The 23,295-nt window shown below is 39.2% G+C and overlaps 1 protein-coding gene across 3 annotated transcripts in view; it reads right to left on the minus strand.

Annotated features, from left to right (window-relative positions):
* TBX1 (T-box transcription factor 1) overlaps window positions 1-21,982 on the minus strand; it is a 41,157-nt gene extending 19,175 nt beyond the window's left edge. The window contains exons 1-6 of one of the 3 annotated variants that reach the window (XM_077293395.1): window positions 21,621-21,982; window positions 17,432-17,542; window positions 15,010-15,367; window positions 11,519-11,620; window positions 10,368-10,539; window positions 8,570-8,725 (exon numbers count right to left, since the gene is read on the minus strand). In XM_077293395.1, coding sequence (XP_077149510.1) covers window positions 8,570-8,725; window positions 10,368-10,539; window positions 11,519-11,620; window positions 15,010-15,367; window positions 17,432-17,542; window positions 21,621-21,645 — 924 coding nt within the window. In that variant the 5' untranslated portion in view covers window positions 21,646-21,982. Of the gene's footprint in view, window positions 1-8,569; window positions 8,726-10,367; window positions 10,540-11,518; window positions 11,621-15,009; window positions 15,368-17,431; window positions 17,685-17,704; window positions 17,814-21,620 lie in introns of those variants that run through there. The other 2 variants (XM_077293396.1, XM_077293394.1) reach the window with 2 other exon arrangements.
* Between the last annotated feature and the right edge of the window lie 1,313 nt (window positions 21,983-23,295).

Genomic DNA, 23,295 nt, shown 5'->3' on the forward strand with positions numbered 1-23,295 from the left:
ATCCTGACAGAGGCCTGGCAAACAGAGAGAAAGCTACGGGACCGCGCCTGCACTTCATAGCGGCGGTGCCCTAAGAAAGGACAAGAAGCGAGATTTATTGTGCTGAGTGAGAAACGAGATCAACGCAACAGGGAGAATACCAGTAGGAGTCGTGCTGTTAGACCGAGGCAACATCCTACTGAGGCGTAACTAACCGGTGGCCGGAACGCCGAGGAAGTACAGAGCTCTAAGCATTACTTCAAACCAATGGCAGGTCAGAGAGCTATAGGCTGGCTGTCTCACCTACATCACCTACGCAGACATAGGGGGCAACTTGTGGAGAGGGGCGACTCTAGGGTCCCGGAAGAGCTCCGAGCCTTCCCGTCATACGGGTGCGTCCTACCATAAGATCTGGGGGACGAGATTAAGAAGAACATCAGAATCGAGTTGTGAGGGAACACGAGAAACTGACACAACAGTTGTGGGGACTATCCCGTAAGCACAGCAGGGGAGGACCACAACACATAAGCGCTAGAAGGAAGGCACAGATTTCCACCTGCGAAGGGAACTCTGGAGGTGCCATCGGACCGGCCGGACTTGCGCAGCCCGGCTAACCGTATTCCGGACTGAGGACCCAGAAGCCTTCAGTAAAGAGGTAAAGAGACTGCAACCTGGTGTCCTCGTTATTTACTGCACCGCACCACCACCACCATACACATCTATTACTGTACGCCCCTCAGCAGGGTCACGGACCGGGTCTAGCCACCGTGACAACCCCAGAGCAGAGACTCAGAGGCCCGGTACCGGGTACCCCTCGGCCCTGCGGCAGTGGGGGCGCTACACAAGCGGGCGGGCGCACAGGGGGTGGGAGGCGGAAGGTGACCACGAACTTTATTTTAAACACACAAAAAAAAAACTTGATTTTTCATTCCTTCTCTCCAGCGAACGCTGCTGGGGAGAAGGAATGAATGCCGGCTTCAGCACCACACGCAGGGGGGACAGAGCTTACTGTAGCGCTGTTTCTCCTGCGGCGGTACGTGCACACGGAGGAGAGTGCACACTGTTCTCCGTGTGCACATGTGCGGGACACTTTGCGGACCGTGCTGCCGGAGAAACACGGACATGTCTCCGTGTTTTGCACATGGACACATGGTCCACAAAAAATCACTGACATGTGCAGAGACACATTGATTTTAATGTGTCTACGTGTATCAGTGTCTCCGGTACGTGAGGAAACTGTCACCACACGTACCGGAGCCACTGACGTGTGAAACAGGCCTAACACACAGAAAGCTGTATGGCCTGATATACTAATAACACCCAGAACGCTGTATGGCCTGATATACTAATAACACACAGAGCACTGCATAGCATGTTATATTAATAATAACACACAGAGCACTGCATGGCCTGATATACTAATAATAGCACACAGAGCACTGCATGGCCTGATATACTAATAATAACACACAGAGCACTGCATGGCCTGATATAATAATAACACAGAGCACTGCATGGCCTGATATACTAATAATAACATACAAAACACTGCATGGCCTGATATACTAATAATAACACACAGAGCACTGCATGGCCTGATATACTAATAATAACACACAGGGCACTGCATGGCCTGATATACTAATAATAGCACACAAAACACTGCATGGCCTGATATACTAATAATAACACACAGAGCACTGCATGGCCTGATATACTAATAATAACACACAGAGCACGGTATGGCCTGATATACTAATAATAACACACAGGGCACTGCATGGCCTGATATACTAATAATAACACACAGGGCACTGCATGGCCTGATATACTAATAATAACACACAGGGCACTGCATGGCCTGATATACTAATAATAACACAGAGCACTGCATGTCCTCATATACTAATAATACACCGTGCACTGCATGGCCTGATGTACTAACAACACACAGAGCACTGCATGTCCTGATAATATACTAATAACACACATAGCACTGCATGACCTGATATATTAATAACACAGAGAGCACTGCATAATCTGATATACGAGTAATAACACAAATAGCACTGCATTGCCTGATATCTGATATACTAATAACACACAGAAAACAGCAGGACCTGACATACTAAAAATAGCACACATGGCACTGCATGGACTGATGTACTAATAATAACACATGGCACTGAATGGCCTGATATACTAATAATAACACAGAGAGCACTCCATGGCCTGATATACTAATAATAACACACAGAGCACTGCATGGCCTGATATGCTAATAACACACAGAACGCTGCATGGCCTGATATACTAATAATAACACCACACAGAACGCTGCATGGCTTGATAGACTAATAATAACACACAGAGCACTGCATGGCCTGATATACTAATAATAACACCACAGAGAACGCTGCATGGCTTGATAGACTAATAATAACACACAGAGCACTGCATGGCCTGATATACTAATAACACACAGAACGCTGCATGGCCTGATATACTAATAACACACAGAACGCTGCATGGCCTGATATACTAATAACACACAGAACTATGTATGGCCTGATATACTAATAACACACAGAGGACAGCATGGCCTAATCTGCTAGTAATATCACACCAAGCACTGTATGGCCTGATATACTAATAATACACCGTGCACTGCATGGCCTGATATACTAACAACACACAGAGCACTGCATGTCCTGATAATATACTAATAACACACATAGCACTGCATGACCTGATATATTAATAACAGAGAGCACTGCATAATCTGATATACGAGTAATAACACAAATAGCACTGCATTGCCTGATATTTTAATAATACACAGAGCACTTAATGGCCTGATTATACTAATAATAACACACAGAGCACTGCATGATCTGATATACTAATAACACACAGAAAACAGCATGACCTGACATACTAAAAATAGCACACATGGCACTGCATGGACTGATGTACTAATAATAACACATGGCACTGAAAGGCCTGATATACTAATAATACACAGAGCACTGCATGGCCTGATATACTAATAATAACACACAGAGCACTGCCTGGCCTGATATACTAATAATAACAACACACAGAGCACCGCATGGCCTCATATACTAATAACAACACACAGAGCACTGCATGGCCTCATATACTAATAACACACAGAGCACTGCATGGCCTGATATACTAATAATAACACACAGAGCACTGCATGGCCTGATATACTAATAACACACAGAACGCTGCATGGCCTGATATACTAATAATAACACACAGAGCACTGCATGGCCTGATATACTAGTAATAACACACGGAGCACTGCATGGCCTGATATACTAATAATAACACACAGGGCACTGCATGGCCTGTTATACTAATAATAACACACAGGGCACTGCATGGCCTGATATACTAATAATAACACACAGGGCACTGCATGGCCTGTTATACTAATAATAACACACAGGGCACTGTATGGCCTGATATAGTAAAAGTAACACAAAATACTCCATGGTAGTTTAAAAAAATAGATGCACTGCTAGGCCTTGTGTACTAATATCTTTATAGTCAAGAAACAGGGCTATGCTTGTCAGATACCTAGCAGTGCACTGCATAGTCAAATGCACGTAGTTATAATAACACAGGTTGCACTATGTGCACTGCACAGCCTACAGTTATATCAACAGATGCATTGCATAACATGCAGTTATAAAAACATGTAGGGAACAATTCATCAAGGTGTTTTCTGCCGTTTTCTGACGTAAAACACCTTGAAATGTGCCTCGTAATGAGTAAACAGCATCTTTTTCTAGCGGTGCCTTTATTAAGATTCAAAACAAAATGCCAGTCTTGATGAATTGGGCTTATTCTGCACCACATAGCCTGCTGTAGTGGTAATAACACATAAGGTTGGGTTCACAATACGTTTATGCTACTCCTCTGTGGCTCCGTGGGGGCTTCCATATGAATTGCTAAGGCTACTTTCACACTTGCGTCCTGTGAAGTCCGTCGCAATGCGTCGTTTTGGGGAAAAAACGGATCCTGCAAATGTGCCCGCAGGATGCGCTTTTTGCCGTAGACTTGTATTGCCGACGGATCGCGACGTATGGCCATATGTCACGTCTGTCGTGCACTGGATGCGTCATGTTTTGGCGGACCGTCGGCACGAAAAACCGTTCAAGGGAACGTTTTTTCGTGCTTCGCGTCCACCATTTCCTACCGCGCATGCGCGGCCGGAACTCCGTCCCCTCCTCCCCAGACTTTAGAATGGGCAGCGGATGCGTTGAAAAACTGCATCCGCTGCCCACGTCGTGCCAAATTTTGACAACGTGCGTCGGTACGTCGCGCCGACGCTTAGCGATGGACCCATACCGACGCAAGTGTGAAAGAAGCTAACAAACAGGATTCAAATGGAAACCCCGACAGAGCCATGAGCCATGCACTATAATGAGGCAGACAGAGTCACTTTGTGCTCCGTCTGGCATATGTTCTGTCAGTGTATGTCTTTTTAGGCATGCCCAAAAGAATGGTAGACAGCTCTTTTCTGCATGCCTAAAAAGATGGACACTGTTGAAACAGAGGCTAGATGGAGCACAAAGTGACTCTGCCTCATTACCGTGAATGGCTGTCTGTGGTTTCATCAAAATTGCGTTTTTCAGGGCTTCATGCAGACGTCCCGACAAAGCCAAACAAGTAGCAGAAATGTAATGTGAACACAACTTACTACATGGTCTGAAATTGTATATTAACACAGTGCACTGCATAACTATAAAATAATACATAGTGCACTGCATTGGCTGCTGTAGTATATAATAACACATAATTCAGTGCATCGGCTTCTGTATTATATAATAACATAGTGCACTGCATTGGCTGCTGTAATATATAATGGCACATACTGCACTGCATGGGCTGCTGTAGTATATAATAACGCATAATGCTCTGCAGGAGCTGCTGTAGTATATAATAACACAGTGCACTGCATGGGCTGCTGTACTATACAATAACAGTGCACTGCATGGGCTGCTGTAGTATATAATAACACATAGTGCACTGAATGTGCTGCTGTCATCTACAATAATACAGTGCTCTGCATGGGTTGCTGCAGTATATAATAACACAGTTCACTGCATTAAGAATATAATAACACATAGTGCACTACATGAGCTGCTGTTATATATAATAACAGTGCATTGCATGGGCTGCTGTAGTACATAACACAGTGAACTGCATGGGCTGCTGTAGTATATAATAACACAGTGCACTGCATGGGCTGCTGTATTATATAATAACACATAATGCACTCAATGTGCTGCTGTCGTCTACAATAACAGTGCTCTGCATGGGTTGCTGCAGTATATAATAACACAGTTCACTGCATTAAGAATATAATAACACAGTGCACTACATGGGCTGCTGTTGTATATAATAACAGTGCATTGCATGGGCTGCTGTAGTACATAACACAGTGCACTGCATGGGCTGCTGTAGTATATAATAACACAGTGCACTGCATGAGCTGCTGTATTATATAATAACACATAGTGCACTGAATATGCTGCTGTCGTCTACAATAACATAGTGCTCTGCATGGGTTGCTGCAGTATATAATAACACAGTGCACTGCATTAAGAATATACTAACACATAGTGCACTACATGGACTGCTGTTGTATAAAATAACAGTGCATTGCATGGGCTGCTGTAGTACATAATAACAGTGCAAGTGCATTGGCTGCTGTAGTATATAATAACACAGTGCAGTACTATATAACAACACAGAGCTCTGCATGGGCTGCTGTATTATATGATAACACGTTATGCACTTCATGGTGTAGTATATAATAACACAGTGCACTGAATGGGCTGCTGTAGCATATAACACAGTGCAGTGTGACGCATGAGCTGCTGTAGTATATAATAACACAGTGCTCTGCATGGGGCTGCTGTAGTATATGATAACACATAGTGCATTTCATGGGCTGGTGTAGTATGAAATAAAACCAAGTGCAGTTCCTGGGATTTTGTATTATTTGATAACACATAGAGCACTGTATGGGCTGCTGTAGTGTATCATAACACAGTGCACTGCATGGGCTGTTGTAGTATATAAGAACACAGTGCTCTGCATGGGCTATGCATTACCATGTAGATTGTAAGCAGGGAGGGATCTTCTCCCCCTCCATAACAGTCTGACAATTTTACTTTATTTATGTGTGTAATATATTTGTAATATGTGTGTAAAGTATATATGTAATATGTGTGATTTGTACGTAATAAATATGTAATATATATGTAATATGTGTCTGATGTGTATGTAATATATATGTAAAATGTGCATAATACATGTGTAATATATACAGTATGTTATATGTGTGAAATGTATATGTAATATATGTGTGAAGTGTATGTAATATATTTGTAATATATGTATTATATTATTATATATGTAATATGTGTGTGATGTGTATGTAATATATATGTAATATATGGATACTGTGTATGTAATATGTGTGTAATGTATATGTAATGTGTGTAAGGTGTGTAATATATATGTAATATGTGTGTAATATATGTAGTGTGTGATGTGTATGTAATATATATGTAATGTGTGTAATATATATCATATGTGATATATATGTAACGTGTGTAATATATATGTAATGTATGTAATATGTATGTAATGTATATGCAATATGTATGTACTATAAATGTAATGTGTGTAAAATATATGTAGTATGTGTGTAATATGTATGTAATGTGTGTAAAATATATGTAATATGTGTGTAATATATATATGTGTGTGATAAATATGTAAAGTGCGTAATATGTGTGTCATATGTATGTAATGTGTGTAATGTATATGTAATATGTGTGTAATATATATGTAATGTGTGTCAAATATATGTAGTATGTGTGTAATATGTATGTAATATGTGTAAAATATATGTAAATATATGTAATATGTGTGTAATATATATCATATGTGTGATATATATGTAATGTGTGTAATATATGTTCAATATGTGTAATATGTATGTAATGTGTGTAAAATATATGTATTGTGTGTAATATATATATCATGTGTGTAATATATATGTAATGTGTGTAAAATGTGTAATATATATATTTATATATGTGATAAATGTAATGTGTGTAATAAGTATGCAATGTGTGTAATATATAATATGTGTGATATATGTAATGTGTATAATATGTATATACAGTATGTGTGATATTTGCAATGTGTGTAATATGTATATGTGTTATGATATATGTAATGTGTGTAATATATATATATATATATATGTGCTATATGTAATGTGTGCAATATGTATGTAATGTGTGTGATATGTATATAATATGTGTGATATATGTGATAAATGTAATGTGTGTTATATATATGTGTGATAAATATGTAATGTGTGTAATGTGTGTCATATGTATGTAATGTGTGTAATGTATATGTAATATGTGTGTAATATATATGTAATGTGTGTAAAATATATGTAGTATGTATGTAATGTGTGTAAAATATATGTAATGTGTGTAATATATATCATGTGTGATATATCTGTAATGTGTGTAATATGTGTCATATGTATGTAATGTGTGTAATGTATGTGTAATATGTGTCTAGTATATATGTAACGTGTGTCAAATATATGTAGTATGTGTGTAATATGTATGTAATATGTGTAAAATATATGTAATATGTGTGTAATATATATGATATGTGTGATATATATGTAATGTGTGTAATATGTATGTAATGTGTGTGATATGTGTTGTTACCCAGCACCCTGGAAGTAAGGATGCTGTGATGATTAATATTAATAACCCTCAGTGCACAGTACATGCAAAAAAGTTATTATATTATACTAGTTATTCTCTAGCACTGCTGTAATAGTCTGGCAGGTCACACGGGTGTTTGTGGGCAGTGATGGGCACTTCCTTGGTGAGGTGCAGCAGGCCTGGCACATCTATGAAAACAAAGAGGCAGATTTGTCCAAACACCCGTGATTGACATGTCACAGTGGGGAGTGACGTGGAGTCAGAGAGCAGCGGCTGTGGGTTTACATAGGGAATGATCTCCCTGTGGGGTTCAGCCTTGTTTTCCTTCCCTCCCGTGTCCACCACTTCGTTATGGCCGGAGCTGCTCTCTGCCCCCAAGTCCTGGAGCAGATGGACACTGGCAGACACTGTGCATGTAGTAGTGACAGGAGCGGCATTCTCAATAATTACCAATATACCACGGTGTAATAACCGGCATTACGGCCGCATCGACACTGCGCCACAGTACCAGGCTGCGGCCGTCTGTACCTCACAGATTTGGCGGGAAATTGTCAGTCAAGTTTGTAAAGAGGCAGGAGGAGGGGATTATAGATGGAAAGCGGTGTCCCCGGTGCCCTCTGCTGCAGCCGCCAGCGCAGTAACCTGCATGGGACATAACTATGGCCATACGTCAGCCTCCACCACACACAGCCGCGCTGATAGAGCCGCCCGGTGCCCTAGAGCCGCGCCGATAGAGCCGCCCGGTGCCGCGCTGATAGAGCCGCGCTGATAGAGCCGCCACTCACCCGGTGGTTCTGATAGGCGGTGACGGCGGTGAAGCGGGTCTCCTCAAACACAAACGTCTTGAAGTTCTCCTCCGCGTATTTCTCGCTGTCCTTCCGGGGGTCCACGTACACCACATGGAAGCGCGGCTGGTACCGGTGCATGGAGTTCAGGATGATCTGAGGAGGAGAAGCCCGGACAGTCACCATAATGGCGGCCAGCGTCCCCCTCACAGAGCCCCAGCGAATATATCCTGCATAGTATCAGGAGCAGGGGTGCTAATGTGCCAGCCATGGAGTAATGGTGGGGTCCCCGGGGTGTGAGGGGCGTGAGGCGGGAGAGAGATACACAGCAGAGACCTTCCACATACATGAGGCATAGATGGAAGAGAAGACTAGCCACATGAGAGTCAGCAATAACGAGATAGATACAAATCTATTCAAATGCATGTAGAGATAAATAGAAATCACAGAAAGGAGGTAAAAAACATAATAGATACAGGAGTAGCAAACAAAGATTAATAAAGATTAATAATTAATAGAAAGATGGACTGATGTGAAAATATAGATTGCTGAATAATAAATAGTTATAAGGGAAATACATAGATAAATAATAGAGGCATAAATATATAGACATTAATAAAAGACAAATGGATAGATAATGAATAGATAGATAATAGCTAGATACAAAATAAATAAAACACATGTGCAGCATCAGAAAAGGATGAAGGCTGACAGTCCTCCCAGACAAGAACCAGTCCTCCAAATATAGCAAAAAATTGCGTCAGCACAACAAAAAATGAGAGAAAGATCCACATTTGGACCGAAGCCTTGCCAGTACCAGCTATTAAAACCTACTTTGTTCTAATTTTTACATTTGTGCGCTGCCTCCATTTTTTTTAGAAATATAGATAATAGATAGACCTATAGATAGATAGATAATAGCTCGATAGATACATAGAAATATAGATAATAGATAGACCTATAGATAGATAATAGATAGATAGAAAATCAGATAATAGAAAGATAGATGATAGACCTATAGATAGATAATAGATAGAAAATCAGATAATAAAAAGATAGATAATAGATAGACCTATAGATAGATAATAGATAGCTAGATGATAGAAAGATAGATAGATAATAGATAGATAGATGATAGAAAAATAGATAGATAATAGAAAGATAGATAATAGATAGACAATAAAAGCAGCACCAGTAAAAGAAGTCAGGGTGCCAAGCCTCCCAGGTACAGATCAAGCCTTCAATAGCATAAGAAATGGAGGCAGCACACCAATTTTAAAGGTGAAAAGTAGTGCTATTTCATAGTCCATTATGGGCTGTTAAATAGCACTATTTTCACCTTTTGCTGCCTCCATTTTTATTTTTAAACAGATACATAGATAGATGTGAAAATATAGATTGATGAATAGTACAATTATATAAGGGAAATAAATAAAAATAGAGACATAACAGGAAGATATAAACAGATTAATAATAACAGACAGCGATACATAGTACATAGATAGATAGACAGATAGATAGATAGATAGATAGATAGATAGATAGATAGATAGATAGATAGATAGACAATTAGATAGATAGATAGATAGATAGATAGATAGATAGATAGATAGATAGATAGATAGATAGATATGTAGACAAGTACACTGAATAGATAATGGCACATAATAGATATGATGATGATGCTCTGTGGGGGTTCTCTGTGATAAAATAATTGCACCCCGCAGATGGCAATCTCATCCCCACTATCCCCAGTGTATTCTGAGGATATCTACAGATATTACTGTCTCTCACTTACATGGCCATTGTCGTCTAGTAAGTTATTGGTCAACTTCAATTTGTCAAAGGAAACGATCTGTTTCATCCATTGAGCACCCTTGGCTGGAGAGTCCGGGTGATAGTGCACCCTGCCCGGGGTGGCGGGGTCAGCCTTGCCTGCTACTAACCACGATGAGCTGTGGAAAGCATATCTAGAGGGAAACACACAAGGCATCACTGCAGGACAGAAGATAGGAGAAACACGCGTGATTGTACACTGTGATGTCTGCATTTGTGTCAGTATGTGTAATACATTTATATGCATACTAGCTTGTGTATTATCTGTATATACGATAAGTATGAATATGCTATCTCTGTGAACATGTGATAGATATTTATGTTATGGTGTTTTTTTATATTAATATGTTTTTGGCTATCTGTGTAATGTGTTAGGTAATCTGTACTTTGTGTGTGCGATGTGTGCACACTGTGTGAGAGCACCATGTGTGTATGGATGGGGGGTTGAATTTCTATTCCCAATCTTTTTAAAATCTGTTTTCCAGTGTGTATGTTAATGTGTGTAATATGTAGGAGACCTAATGTATGGAGAGAGAACAGCTGTTACATGCAGATAGCATGGATTGTTTTGTGAGTTAGTCTATGGCAGTGATCCATGCACAACATACACAAATATATTGTGTCATTATAATGATCGCAAATGGCAATATTTGTTATTACGGTGTACAATTAGTGGCTAATACATATATTGCATATTTTATCATAATATTACATAATAACATAGATTAAAGCAGCAGATTATGTCCAAGTGCAAAAAGGACGAAAATTTGTACAAAGCCCTCACTTTGTATATGCCTATTACTTGGGGCCATGACAACATTTAAAATACATATAATGAAATATAGCAGTGAACCTAATACATCTACACATAAAATATTAATCCTATCATTTGTTCAATACATTGTGTTGGGGAGTTTACCAAAAAAAAAAAAAAAAACAATACGGGGATACATGACAAAATATTAGATGTACATTCTTTCCAGATGCACCCATGGTGTCCATAGTCAATGGTGGCATTTAGGTCATGATACAGGAGGGGCATCTGGGATTTCACATCTGTGCAGCACAGTTCACCCACTGAGTCTATGTACAGCTGTATAAATGATCGCTTACCGATAGCGCTTATCGTCCACTGGTACAAAGTCCATTAATAACATGTAATCAGCCATGGGGTCCATCCCGAATATCTTCACCTGGAAGGTGGGAAACATGCGCCTGGCAGGGGAAAGGAGGGGCAGTGTTATAGAGGATGGTAACATACAATGGATGACCACTATTTGATTATCACAATAATAATAATAATAATAATAATAATAATAACTCGTCCTCTTTCCAGATTGATGAGCCTATAATTGAATCTTGCACCGGCATTCCCTATCCATTTCAAAGCCCCTGAAAGGATTACTGCAGGCTAGCACCTTCCTCATAATGATTGCAGCCGGCAGTCATCGTCTTATCTGTGGCTACAGGAAAACGCTGCCACAATCTCTACACATTCATCCAAAATCGTGTTACTAGATTATAATCCAGACCTTGACCTGTTATCCTTATTTTATAACTGAAATTATTTTACATGTATATATGCACAAAGGCCATGTGTATACATAGAGAAAGATCTAATAAAAATCTGAATAGCCTAACATAAACGATATTATATCTGCAAGATTGTAACTGTTTCCTACTAAGAGCAATACAAAACAAGCAAACACTATTGGAATATCTATCCTCTCCTAGAAATAATATACACACACGCCACTGACTATTATTCACTGGAGCTTAGTGCCCCATATAGATTTTTGAATACCTTGGATCATGACTTATATTGCTAGTAATAACAATAAACTATTATGTTTATTTTTTTATTGTGATCTATATGTACATTTTACGCAAAAAAACTATATTTTTATATGTAATATATTTCATATTTTGCTATCTGTAGTTTTAGAAAAAAGAAGGCTAAAAGAAACAAAAACATTTTAAAAAAGATATTGACTTGTCCATCTGTATAATTTTCTTTTGCTACTTCGATAATTAGGAAAGTGACAAAGAATGTGCGGGATGCGGTGTGGAGGGTTGCGGTGTCACCAGGACAATGCAGAGAAAAACAAGTGGAAAACATCGGGCTGCCATATACATCACTGATTTTCTCCATCATTTCCACTGCTCAAAAGGGCTTTTAACTCATTTACTCCTTAACCAGTTTTTAGTCGAGTCTAAATGTAACGAGATGTCACTTCATACATTCCATCCACTCCATCCACAAACAATCCCGTCTCCCCTCCTGGTAACTGGAGATGTCAGTGCCTGCGACCCGTGTGAATTATTAAATTACTTTCTCATATTGTATCCAACAAAAGGAAAAGTTTGCTATAGCAAATCTTCATATAGGATACTCTTCCTGTACTCAACACTTTCACAATGTTATCCCCTCGTTGCCAAATGTGTACTTTATACAATGTGCGCATTTTGTATACATATATAGAGAGCGATCGAATCAAAATATGAAGAGCCTAAACAAAAAATATTAGATTGTAACTGTCTCCTACCAAGAGCACTAAAACAAATACTATTTTAATATCTATCCTCTCCTATAATTAATTTGAGGTTTCCAGCATCCGTTTAATTATCATTTAAATAATTCGTCCAGGCTTTAACAAAAGGTTGAAATAAAGTTTGTCCCCCAGGAACCCCAAACCTAATGCAAGTTATTTATTGGTCCTTATAATGTGTTTCAATTTACATCCAGCGCTCACAGTGAGCAACATCAGCAGGGGTGTCAGGGCCTATAAACACTTGCACTGAGTACTGGACATTACACGGTTTTTTTTTGCCTGTTGATTTGGGGTAACCTGCAATTTAGATATTTTCCTTATTTATCTTTCCTTTTGGCCTGGTGCTGACACGTCCTGCATTGATTTCATTGCTCGTCCTATCTATTCTGTGCAATCACCTGTTGAGAAGTAATTGGATTCAGTAACTTGGAATAATATTTACTCGGAGCTCCGAGAAGGAAAAGAGCAAACACTAAAACACAATTTTTTGGAGATATAGGTCACATCTAAAGGAAGCCTTATGGCCTAGGAACAATGTAGATAAAACCGTGAACCTTCACAATGATGCTGCTCTGAATAAATAAATAAATAGTTATATGCAGTCTATATATGTCGTATATAATCAGAGCTAGATTATCGAAACAACTGATTAATAAACATAATACAAGAATATAGTAATTATTTCGCTAATTTACTATGAACAGGATAAGAATATGTAGGCCAGCATTATTTACAGATCAATTGTCTGTACACAGCCTAACCTGAATGTACTGACTGAGAGTACTTTATACTTAATAGTATTGTTGGAATTTATAGCAGAAGTAGGGTATACAGATTAATCAACAGTTGAATCTTACTCATCAACTATGCATGGTTTCAGTGAATATACCTAATATTTGAAAATTCTCCAAAAGAGAAAATCCATCTGGGTAAGGTCAGGCGACCACTGTGGTCATTCCCCAGACCTGCTGTACCTATCTATATAATAATAATAATAATAATAATAATAATAATAATAATAATAATAATAATAACAATTATAGGAGTGTATCTTGCTTATATCTAATAAGTTTGTGATAAGTTTACAGGTCGCCTCTGATAAAATATATTAATATGCTTCTATGAACAGGACTTTTACAATTGTTGGAAGAAATCATTTGTTGATAAACCCATAGCAAATCCTGATCTCCCACATTGTCTACCTGACGTGGGAATCCTCCAGAAGTTTTAGCTCCAGCTTAGCCCGTCCTGTCTCCCCTGTGCAGTCAGCACTCTAGAGTCTTTAGGTTTTTGCAAGACACAAATCTCCACATTTTCCAATAATCCCAGTGGTCTTTATGATGCCGTGTTGGGTGGTGATAGCATCTTGGAGGGGAATTAATGAACTGAAAGCCTTGGTGTCAGTAAATATACCTTCTCGGATCAACCTTTCACTTTGTGAATCTGATTATAAAAGCTCTAATGCCATAATATACTGTGTTAGCCCACTATGATGACACTTCATAATGGAGTCTAGCAGGTGGTGAGTGGCCATGTTTTGAAAACAGCGCACTGTAAATTATTCAGGTTTTCCCTCCACAAGTTGCATGCCAATTATTGTAATTACAGCAAGAAATATTCCTACTATGAAATCATCTTTCTAAAATTGTCACAGTTTCCACTGCCAGATCCCAGCTCCAAGAGTCTTATGGTTCAGGCCTAGAGAATTACATTGTGCCCTGGTCACATATCTACTGGTTTGGGCAAGCACCAGAACCCTGACATATTGCTGCGGCAGATCTACAGTTACAGAGTCAGTGTCAGAGATGAAAAGATCAATTATATTAAAATAATAGGATGCACACAATGATTAATAATAATAATAATAATAATAATAATAATAATGACACACAGTCACATAAATATATTACTTTATATAAGACATTCAATATAATTCATCTATGGATGTATCTGATAAAGATTAGGCTGGTCCTATATCTATCCTAATACTATAAATTACAACATATCATCCCCCTTAGATAATAATAATGGCACTGATACATTGGCCCTTACCTTCCAGCCTTGGTTACGATCATCTCTGTGCCCAGCTGGTTGAACTCGTCCCAGAGAGCTTTCATCTCCAGTTGCACGGTGATATTGGCCACCTTAGGGTTCTTTTTCACCGGGGCTTTGCTGCTGTTACTGCTGCTGCTCCCAGGGGTGGAGGACGATGAGCAGCTGGAGGACGAGGCTCCAGCACTTTCGGATTCCGGGCAGACATGGCTGGAACCAGGGCCAAAGCTGTAGGAATGCTGAGCCGCAGAGCAGGGTTCGTAGTGAGGTTCGTGCTGGCTGTAGGGGTCCCCTGGAGATGGGGAGAGGTGGTAGCCCCCAGAAGCGTTTAAGCTACTTAGACTGTTCGCTGTGAAAGCTGCAACATCGCAGAAATGCGAGAGCTGGGTGAGCCAGGGACTGGAGATTGCTGAGATCATACCCAAAATAATAAAAAAGAGCAAAGAGAATAAAGCAAAGGACAAAGCAGATGTTCGGCTGTGCACTGTTCCAAGCACGGCTGCGGCTACCTGAGTGCAGACTAACACTGCTACATGCAGGAATTTGGGAGGACAATGTAGGTGATCTGGAGGCTGCTCCCTTCCTTGTGTTTACTCAGCCCAGCAAGTTACACAGATGATCTGCGAGCAGCTATAGTCCCGGGGCAGCCTGGAGGAACCAGTATGTGGGCAACATTCCTGGATAGGTGGGCCAGTAAAATCCCTTCTGTCCTTGCCACCGGATTGAGTGGTGTGGCCCTGAGAAGAGCAGGAGCTGCTGGTTGTGCACGGCGTTCCAGCCCAGTGCCCGTGTCTGGTCTCTTATCTCCTCGCCTGCTCAGTCACGTCAGGGCCTCCCCTTTTGGAAGAGAACCGGTTCCTACTTCTAGGTAGATAAGCAAAAGCTTGGACTCTCAGGTAATGCGCCCTGTCCTCGCTTATGGGACCCTAATGGGATGATTGACACACAAGTGCCTCTTCTTACCAGAGCTTCCTCCTCACGACACCCACTTTTCTGTGCAGTTATATAAGGCGTCACCCTTGCTACACCCCCTCCTCTCTTCCACTACTGCCCTCCCCTTCCTATTGTTTAAACAATAGCTATACTCTCTTGTATAGACCTCCATCCACAACAAAACAAACAGGGCATTTTTCTTCCACTAAAAGCAAACATCGAGCACCAATGAGGTGCCATATCCCCCTTCTCTGTACCTGCCCTATATGTGCTGCTGGGACAGGGATTGTCACTGTACTCACAATTAATGGATCCTTTTCCTGCCTGGATGTAGTTGTGACATATTGCTGATAATGATTATGGTAAGAAATATATTAGAAATATATGAAACAATATATGTAAATCCAAATGATTCATTGAAACAACAATCAAGTTTTGGCCCCCGGGGCAAAATAATATATTAAAGTCTTATGTATTTGAGTAATGTAGGAAGTATATTTGAGGACTATACAGCTATAATTATTATTAAAAATTATGCTATAGTTACTTGGCTCGTATAAAATAAAACAAAAATAAATCTAAATACTTCAGTACACTTTTTATGCACTTATTTTATTTACGTTTTTAATTGCATATTACAACTTCCTTGATTGCTAATAATTTGGTATCTTACACTGACTCCAGATAAAAGCATTCCAATCTGGTGAGTGAACATAAACATTTCAGTTCTATTTCTATAGGGAGAAGCACATCTGTGTGGATTATTAGCATGATAATAATAATAATAATAATGTCACTTATGCTGCACTTTGTAATATATGCTGCTCCACGTGGAATGTTATGAAATAAATGACATTGTGTATGGTCTTGTATGTAATAAAAGTAGCCTGTTTCTTCAGTGAATTTCCATGTACATGCGACCTATTAGTGACCGGGACACTGTCGGCGCACATGTAATAGTAGAATGTTCTTGTCATTATCATTTGATATTTCTGCCAGCTTTCTGCTAAACTTCTAGTTTTCTAAATGCATCTTATATTAACATTAATTAATCATGTAATTTAATACAATGGACACAGAGTATGTGTGTGACGACTTAAATACATTTGCATGGATTACACTTATTTCATTGGTGAACTTGAAATTGGGATTTGCTTTGCACATATACACTTGACTGTGCCAGATACAGTGGGCATTTTATATGAGCGCTGACATGAGCAGTTCTCCTATATGTGTTTCTCTTAAGTGTTCTATCTACATTTTCACAGCATTATCAGAGGACCTGCAGAGGGTAAGATGAGGACAGAGTAAATTAAGGCATTTGATGAGTTTATTAATAGGGATCCACGATCCACACTACTGATCCAGGGCATTACTCAGGGCACTTGCTGGCATAGACAGACTGGGACATTGCGTCTAAAGGGAAGCCAGGGAGAAATTGTGATGATAAGAGCTACTTATGGGGATGATTAGTGACAAGGAAACTTACCCTCCATGTCCCTGGTAACAGCACTGAAGTGCATTCTCATGGGGTGGCACTGGAACCTGCAGAGCTTCTCCAGGGTAGCTCTATGCTCCTCTGTGTCCACTTGTTCTGAAGCTGAAATCAGAGAGGCGATACTGAAAGCATTGGCTTTAGGGGACAGAGGGCTGCTCTCTTCCATAAGGGAGCAAAAATAGCAGCGCCCCTTACAGATAGTCCTTCTATGACACCATTCAAGGGAATGAAACTATCACCCAAACACAGAGAAGTGCTCCTTACAACAGCTCGATGCCAACAGTCACTTCAACCACTTCTGTCCTGTAGAGCTGTACGTTTCATTGTCCGTTCTAGGCAACATAGACTTATAGAGCACCCCTCCTACCCTGTACTAATTCACCGAAAAATGTGATTGTGTAGCCCTTATCTGTGCCCAGTGTCAGTCAGAAGCTGGGTGATGTCACCAGTGTCACTGCTGGGAGCTGCCCACCTTCTGGAGCTGCCTGATGTGACTGCACGTTCTGTGGATTGGGATTTAAATAGAGCCCTGTCAATCACACCATAACTGGAAAATACAGTGTACGTCACTACAGCGAGGATGTCCTAAACTCCCATTTAAAACCCCTAGTGTGTATATATATATATATATATATATATATATATATATATATATATATATATATATATATATATATATATATATATATATATATATATATCAGGAATACTCTCAACCCACCAGGGCTGATGTTTTGCAGATAGATTTCATTAGAACATACAGTTGTGTCGTACTCGTGATTGAAATATCCAGATATTAGTTTGGGAAAGCAGGCCTTTGTGCAAAATAGTGGCGGATCTCATTAGCAGGGGATTATTCGGGACGTATTCTCCTCACATTACCTGCTGAAGTGGCCCTTTCACAAACTCTTTTACAATCTCGATTATTCCTGAGAATTACCAGATTTTAGGGATCCTGTTAAATATACTGTACAACATGCAAGGATTGCTGATGAAAACAAATAAGTACTGCAAGGTATGATATTGGCAGCTTATGTGAAACTGACACAAGGTGCATGGAGATGTATAAAGTGCTAGATAATTATTTCAGTAGCAATTATTACTGGTTGCGACAAATGTGCTCTCAACTTGTGCTAATTTAAAAGACAAAGGGATTGTTCACATCTCCACATTTTTTAATTGGCAGAGCTGACATCCAATCAATAGATCACTGAGTAAATTTAATTCCCACACTAGGAGATGCTGAAATGTTCTCATGATGGAATGAAGGAGCAATCCTCTGGTCTGCTGCGTGTTTGTCTGTTGGTTCTATTACTGTTAATTAATATATTCATATTATTCACATTAACAAACACACTGTCGCGTTTACAACCGTCTGTACATCTATCCAGAGGATGCGCTCACTATAATTTGTTCCCACTCCGAATCTATAATTATTATAATTGGAGTCGTAAGAAGGACGAGTAGGAACAGTTTTTATAGCAGCGCTGTAATAAATTAGGATAAACGTAATATGTGATATGGCGGAGCACTAAACTGGTTTTCTGTAATAACTTACACAGGCCATGTATTAGACACATCACATTATATAATTTGTATGAAGAGCTGAAGCCCTGGGGGCACATGATGTGTGATGGTTATATTCCAGCTTGTGCCTGCATCTATCACCCTATCAGGAATGCACATGGCGGTCATTTTGCTATGCTTAGAAATACAACTCTCATGCACCCCCTTTCAAATATAGATTTACAGTCATGGGTCTAGTAAAGCACATGATTAGATAAGCTCATGTGTGATCTATCATTTGTACTTACCTCTTTTCATATAATGTATTTTTTTTTATGAGTGTTCAACCTACATAACACAACAGTAATTATTCTTCCTTCTGTATTTATTATAGCCATCATCTAATGTTCTAAAATAATACTCATCATTTTAATTATTTACCACTAGAATAAGTTACAGAACACAAAATCAACTGCCTAGAATTTATAGCGCATACTATAATAGCACTGCTAGTATATGGGGTCTACATATAATATACTGAATTTGCTGATGTGATTTAACATGACACATCATAATAATATATACATGCGAATGTTAGTGATTAGCTAAAAATCACCTATTAATATCAGGGATTTTGCCTGATGCTTGCGCATTGTGGGCACTGTATGCTCATGTATGCCTCTCACAAATACCATGTACAAACATATCTGCCGGCATCTTGAAGGTTGCGGGCTGACATTTGCTATATTGCCGTTGTGGACTTGCTGGTAAACAGGTCTTGTGAGTTGTGTTGTGACAGTTGTTGTTAGGCCTGTGTATGACAGGTAGACAGACAGGCAGAGGTAAGTCAACACTTCCTGGCTTCAGGCTGCAGAGTTCTTTACTAGTGCTCAGGGAGAGCTGGGAGTTCCAGTGCATTAGTGCAGCATAGAAGAGATACTACTAAAGGAGGCATGCCCCAGTATAACAACTAATGTACTATAGCCATAATGCAGTATAAACTGTCCTGCGATGCTTTATAATGTTGTTAAAATTATCATCAACATCTTCTCCCAAATTCTAAATAAATAAAATGCATCCAAAAGAGCACGAGATAGAAATGTCTATCGATTTATAATAATAAAAAAAAAACCAATTTCCGCTGCATCTTCCTACAATTTACAATTCTACCTGTTTCCTTTTTGGATTGCACAAAGGTCCTCCAACTAACAGACACTACACTCCCCTTTATATGAGGTCTGGCTATAGACCCGGCTGAAAACTCAGTCATATGACATGTCATCAAGTCATTTTTTTCTCTACACAACAGACAGTGGTCTATTTCCCGGCCTCTGAGGGGTTAAAGGGCACTTAATCTATCACTCTTATGGACGTCAACACCCACCTTTGTGTCTTTTGTTATTTTTTCCTGTTGCTGTTATACAGAAATGGCCAACCATGGGCAGGAAACCGCAGTCTGATGAAATGATACAGTTCTATCAAGGCTTAGCTACATTGTTACAATATTTAATGAAACATGAATGTGATGTGAACCGTTGTGAAAAACTTCTGGTTTATGAGATGTGTACTGTGTTCGAGGGCGTATGTATGTATGTACCTGATCAGTCCTGTATATTCTACAGGAGACATCAATCCGTTTGTTTATTATTCTGCAGTAATGAGATCCTGAGCACCAGGCAAATTTCCTGTACAGCCCCAGTTACCATATTGTGTTTAACCATCACTTAATCCTCACAGCAACAGATCAGATGACTTATTTGCTACAACCTTCCACTTTCCTCAATGTATTCCTTATTTATTTATTTTGCCCTAGATGGAAAGCAGAGGTAGTATTAACATATTTGCTGACACTTATTACATTGCATGAAACAAGAGATCACTATGATGGAGCTGGAAAATACCTTCAAATATTATGATTACATACCCCTTTACAGACCTGAGTCCTGCTAACAATGGTGAATGTGTCACATCTCCCCTAACAGCACTGGGTAAAAGACAAGGTCATCGAGCTCAGGCTGCATTACTTCACATAAGTCTGAAGGAATGTGCCCAGTGCCACTCAGTCCTTTTAACCAGAAATGCGGTGAAATGCACATATTATTAACTCTATAAGTGCCCGAGCAACAATTATTCCTGAGACCTCCAGGGAACTGCTGGCAGGGTTATATTTGTCCTTTCAGAATAAAAGCTTTATATTAAAACACGTGCAGGTATTAATATACTAATACTACCAATACCAAGGTGAGTATATAGATATATATATGTATAATTGTTTATGGATGCTAAAGATTTATAGTATAATATCAAATGTCAATATCTATCTATCTATCTATCTATCTATCTATCTATCTATCTATCTAATCTCCCTAGCATATTTCCCAACACATGTATGATTAAAATGTAATTACAGTGGGATTCATTAATATTTACACATTTAGAATATATTGATCATACAGATTCTACATTTTAATGTTACTGTTAATGCCAGCAGTGTTTGATCTGTGGTCCCTTGCTTTGTCTAGTAATTATAAGTCTGTATCTGTGACTAACTACAGTATATAGTGTGCTGTAGATAATAGTTACCTGATGGAGTGTCTGTCTGTGCTGCCGAGGTCCCCAATATACTGTCCCCCATAGCAGGAAGTCCATGTATTAGAAGAAAACCTCTACTTACGTGACAGCTCCCAGCGTGAAAACATTCACTTGTCCTCAGAGGAGACTTGGCTCTTGGATGAGACAGCAGTAGACCCAGATTTATTTATACTGTTCCCATCACAGCATGCAGTCCTGGCTCTTTTTTTTCTCTGCCCTATAAATCCTTGCGTAGGATTTCTTATGGCATTGACCAACCAACCACCAAATCTGGCATTCAGCTTTTCTTCTGAATTGATTGAGCTTTAGAAGGGACCAAATAAATACATGACATTGCCTTTTCCTAAAATGCACGATGATCTGCAATCTGCCAGGAAGGCAGCCTAATTAATGGGAGCCAGTATGGGAAAGTATAGGAACACCTCCCCCAACAAGTTATCATATCCCTGAGTAGTGAGTGTAGGTGCCTGCGCAGCTCTAGCGCCTCTTCTGTTTACAGGCAGGTGAATGGTTTCTGAGAACAAGAAACCATATCTCCATTATCATGAAGCACCACCACTATCATCATCATCGCCACATTCCAGTATTAAGATTCATAGCAATAGCTGGATATTTATATTTAATGTTACTATCTATCTATCTATCTATCTATCTATCTATCTATCTATCTATCTATCTATCTATCATCCATCCATCCATCCATCACATATCTATGATCTATCTCTGTTTCTTTAATAATTGCTATTTAGATGTGTATACATTTCTTTGTAAATGTCTTTGTAATCACTTATCTATCCCCTACCCCCTGAAGATGGCTGGACCATCATTGTAAATACATCATGGTAAATACACACCTGTACTTTGTATCTCCCCCACCTCATTGTAGATTGTAAGCTCTCACGAGTAGGGTCGTCTTATTTTGCTTTATTATTGTATTGTTAACATTGTCACCTATGATTGTTGTTTGAAACTGTTAAACTGTAAAGCGCTGCGGAATATGTTGGCGCTATATAAATAAAGATTATTATTATTTATTATTACTTATCGCCTGTGTATATGTATTAACGCTTTCCTCGCCTGACTCTTCTATTTATATACCACATGGGGATATATATGTTTCAGTATCCTGTTATTCCCTTTCTCCATTTTCACATTGCTTATGATAAATCTGTCATTGAACAGACACACTTGGTGGAAAGTGGTCTCTGACCCAGAAAAAAAAATGTGTGCACAGACTATGATAGATAGATAGATAGATAGATAGATAGATAGATAGATAGATAGAAAAATTAAAGCAGTACTCCATCAAGAATTTAGCAAAAACTGTTATTGAATAGCCAATTGGGGCTCAGCAATGTTTTGGTTCCGATGAGAACCTTTCTCAAGCCTTGAAAAAAGGTTCTCAACAGAACCGAAACTGGATGATCTCCAATGGGCTATTAAGTTGCAGTTTTTCTGAGAAAGGCTGGTTAGAGCCGAAACATTGCCACACCATATGGGCTAATAAAGTCAATTTTTTCCATCATTTATTGGAGTGCTGCTTGCTTTTTTCTTTTTTCTTATTTATACAAATGGATATTTATTTGGAGGGCCCTGCACCCTGAATTCATCTATACGGTGCTGTCCCATTTAAAAAAAAATTCTAGATAGATAGATTATATTAGATTAATAAAATACTTCATTAACAAAACACAGGCAGTGACCACAATTTAAACACTACTGGTGTGAATAGTATTCTCATTAAGTATTTGTATATG

Source organism: Ranitomeya variabilis, chromosome 1, assembly GCF_051348905.1.
Source record: "Ranitomeya variabilis isolate aRanVar5 chromosome 1, aRanVar5.hap1, whole genome shotgun sequence".
Lineage (NCBI taxonomy): Eukaryota > Metazoa > Chordata > Amphibia > Anura > Dendrobatidae > Ranitomeya > Ranitomeya variabilis.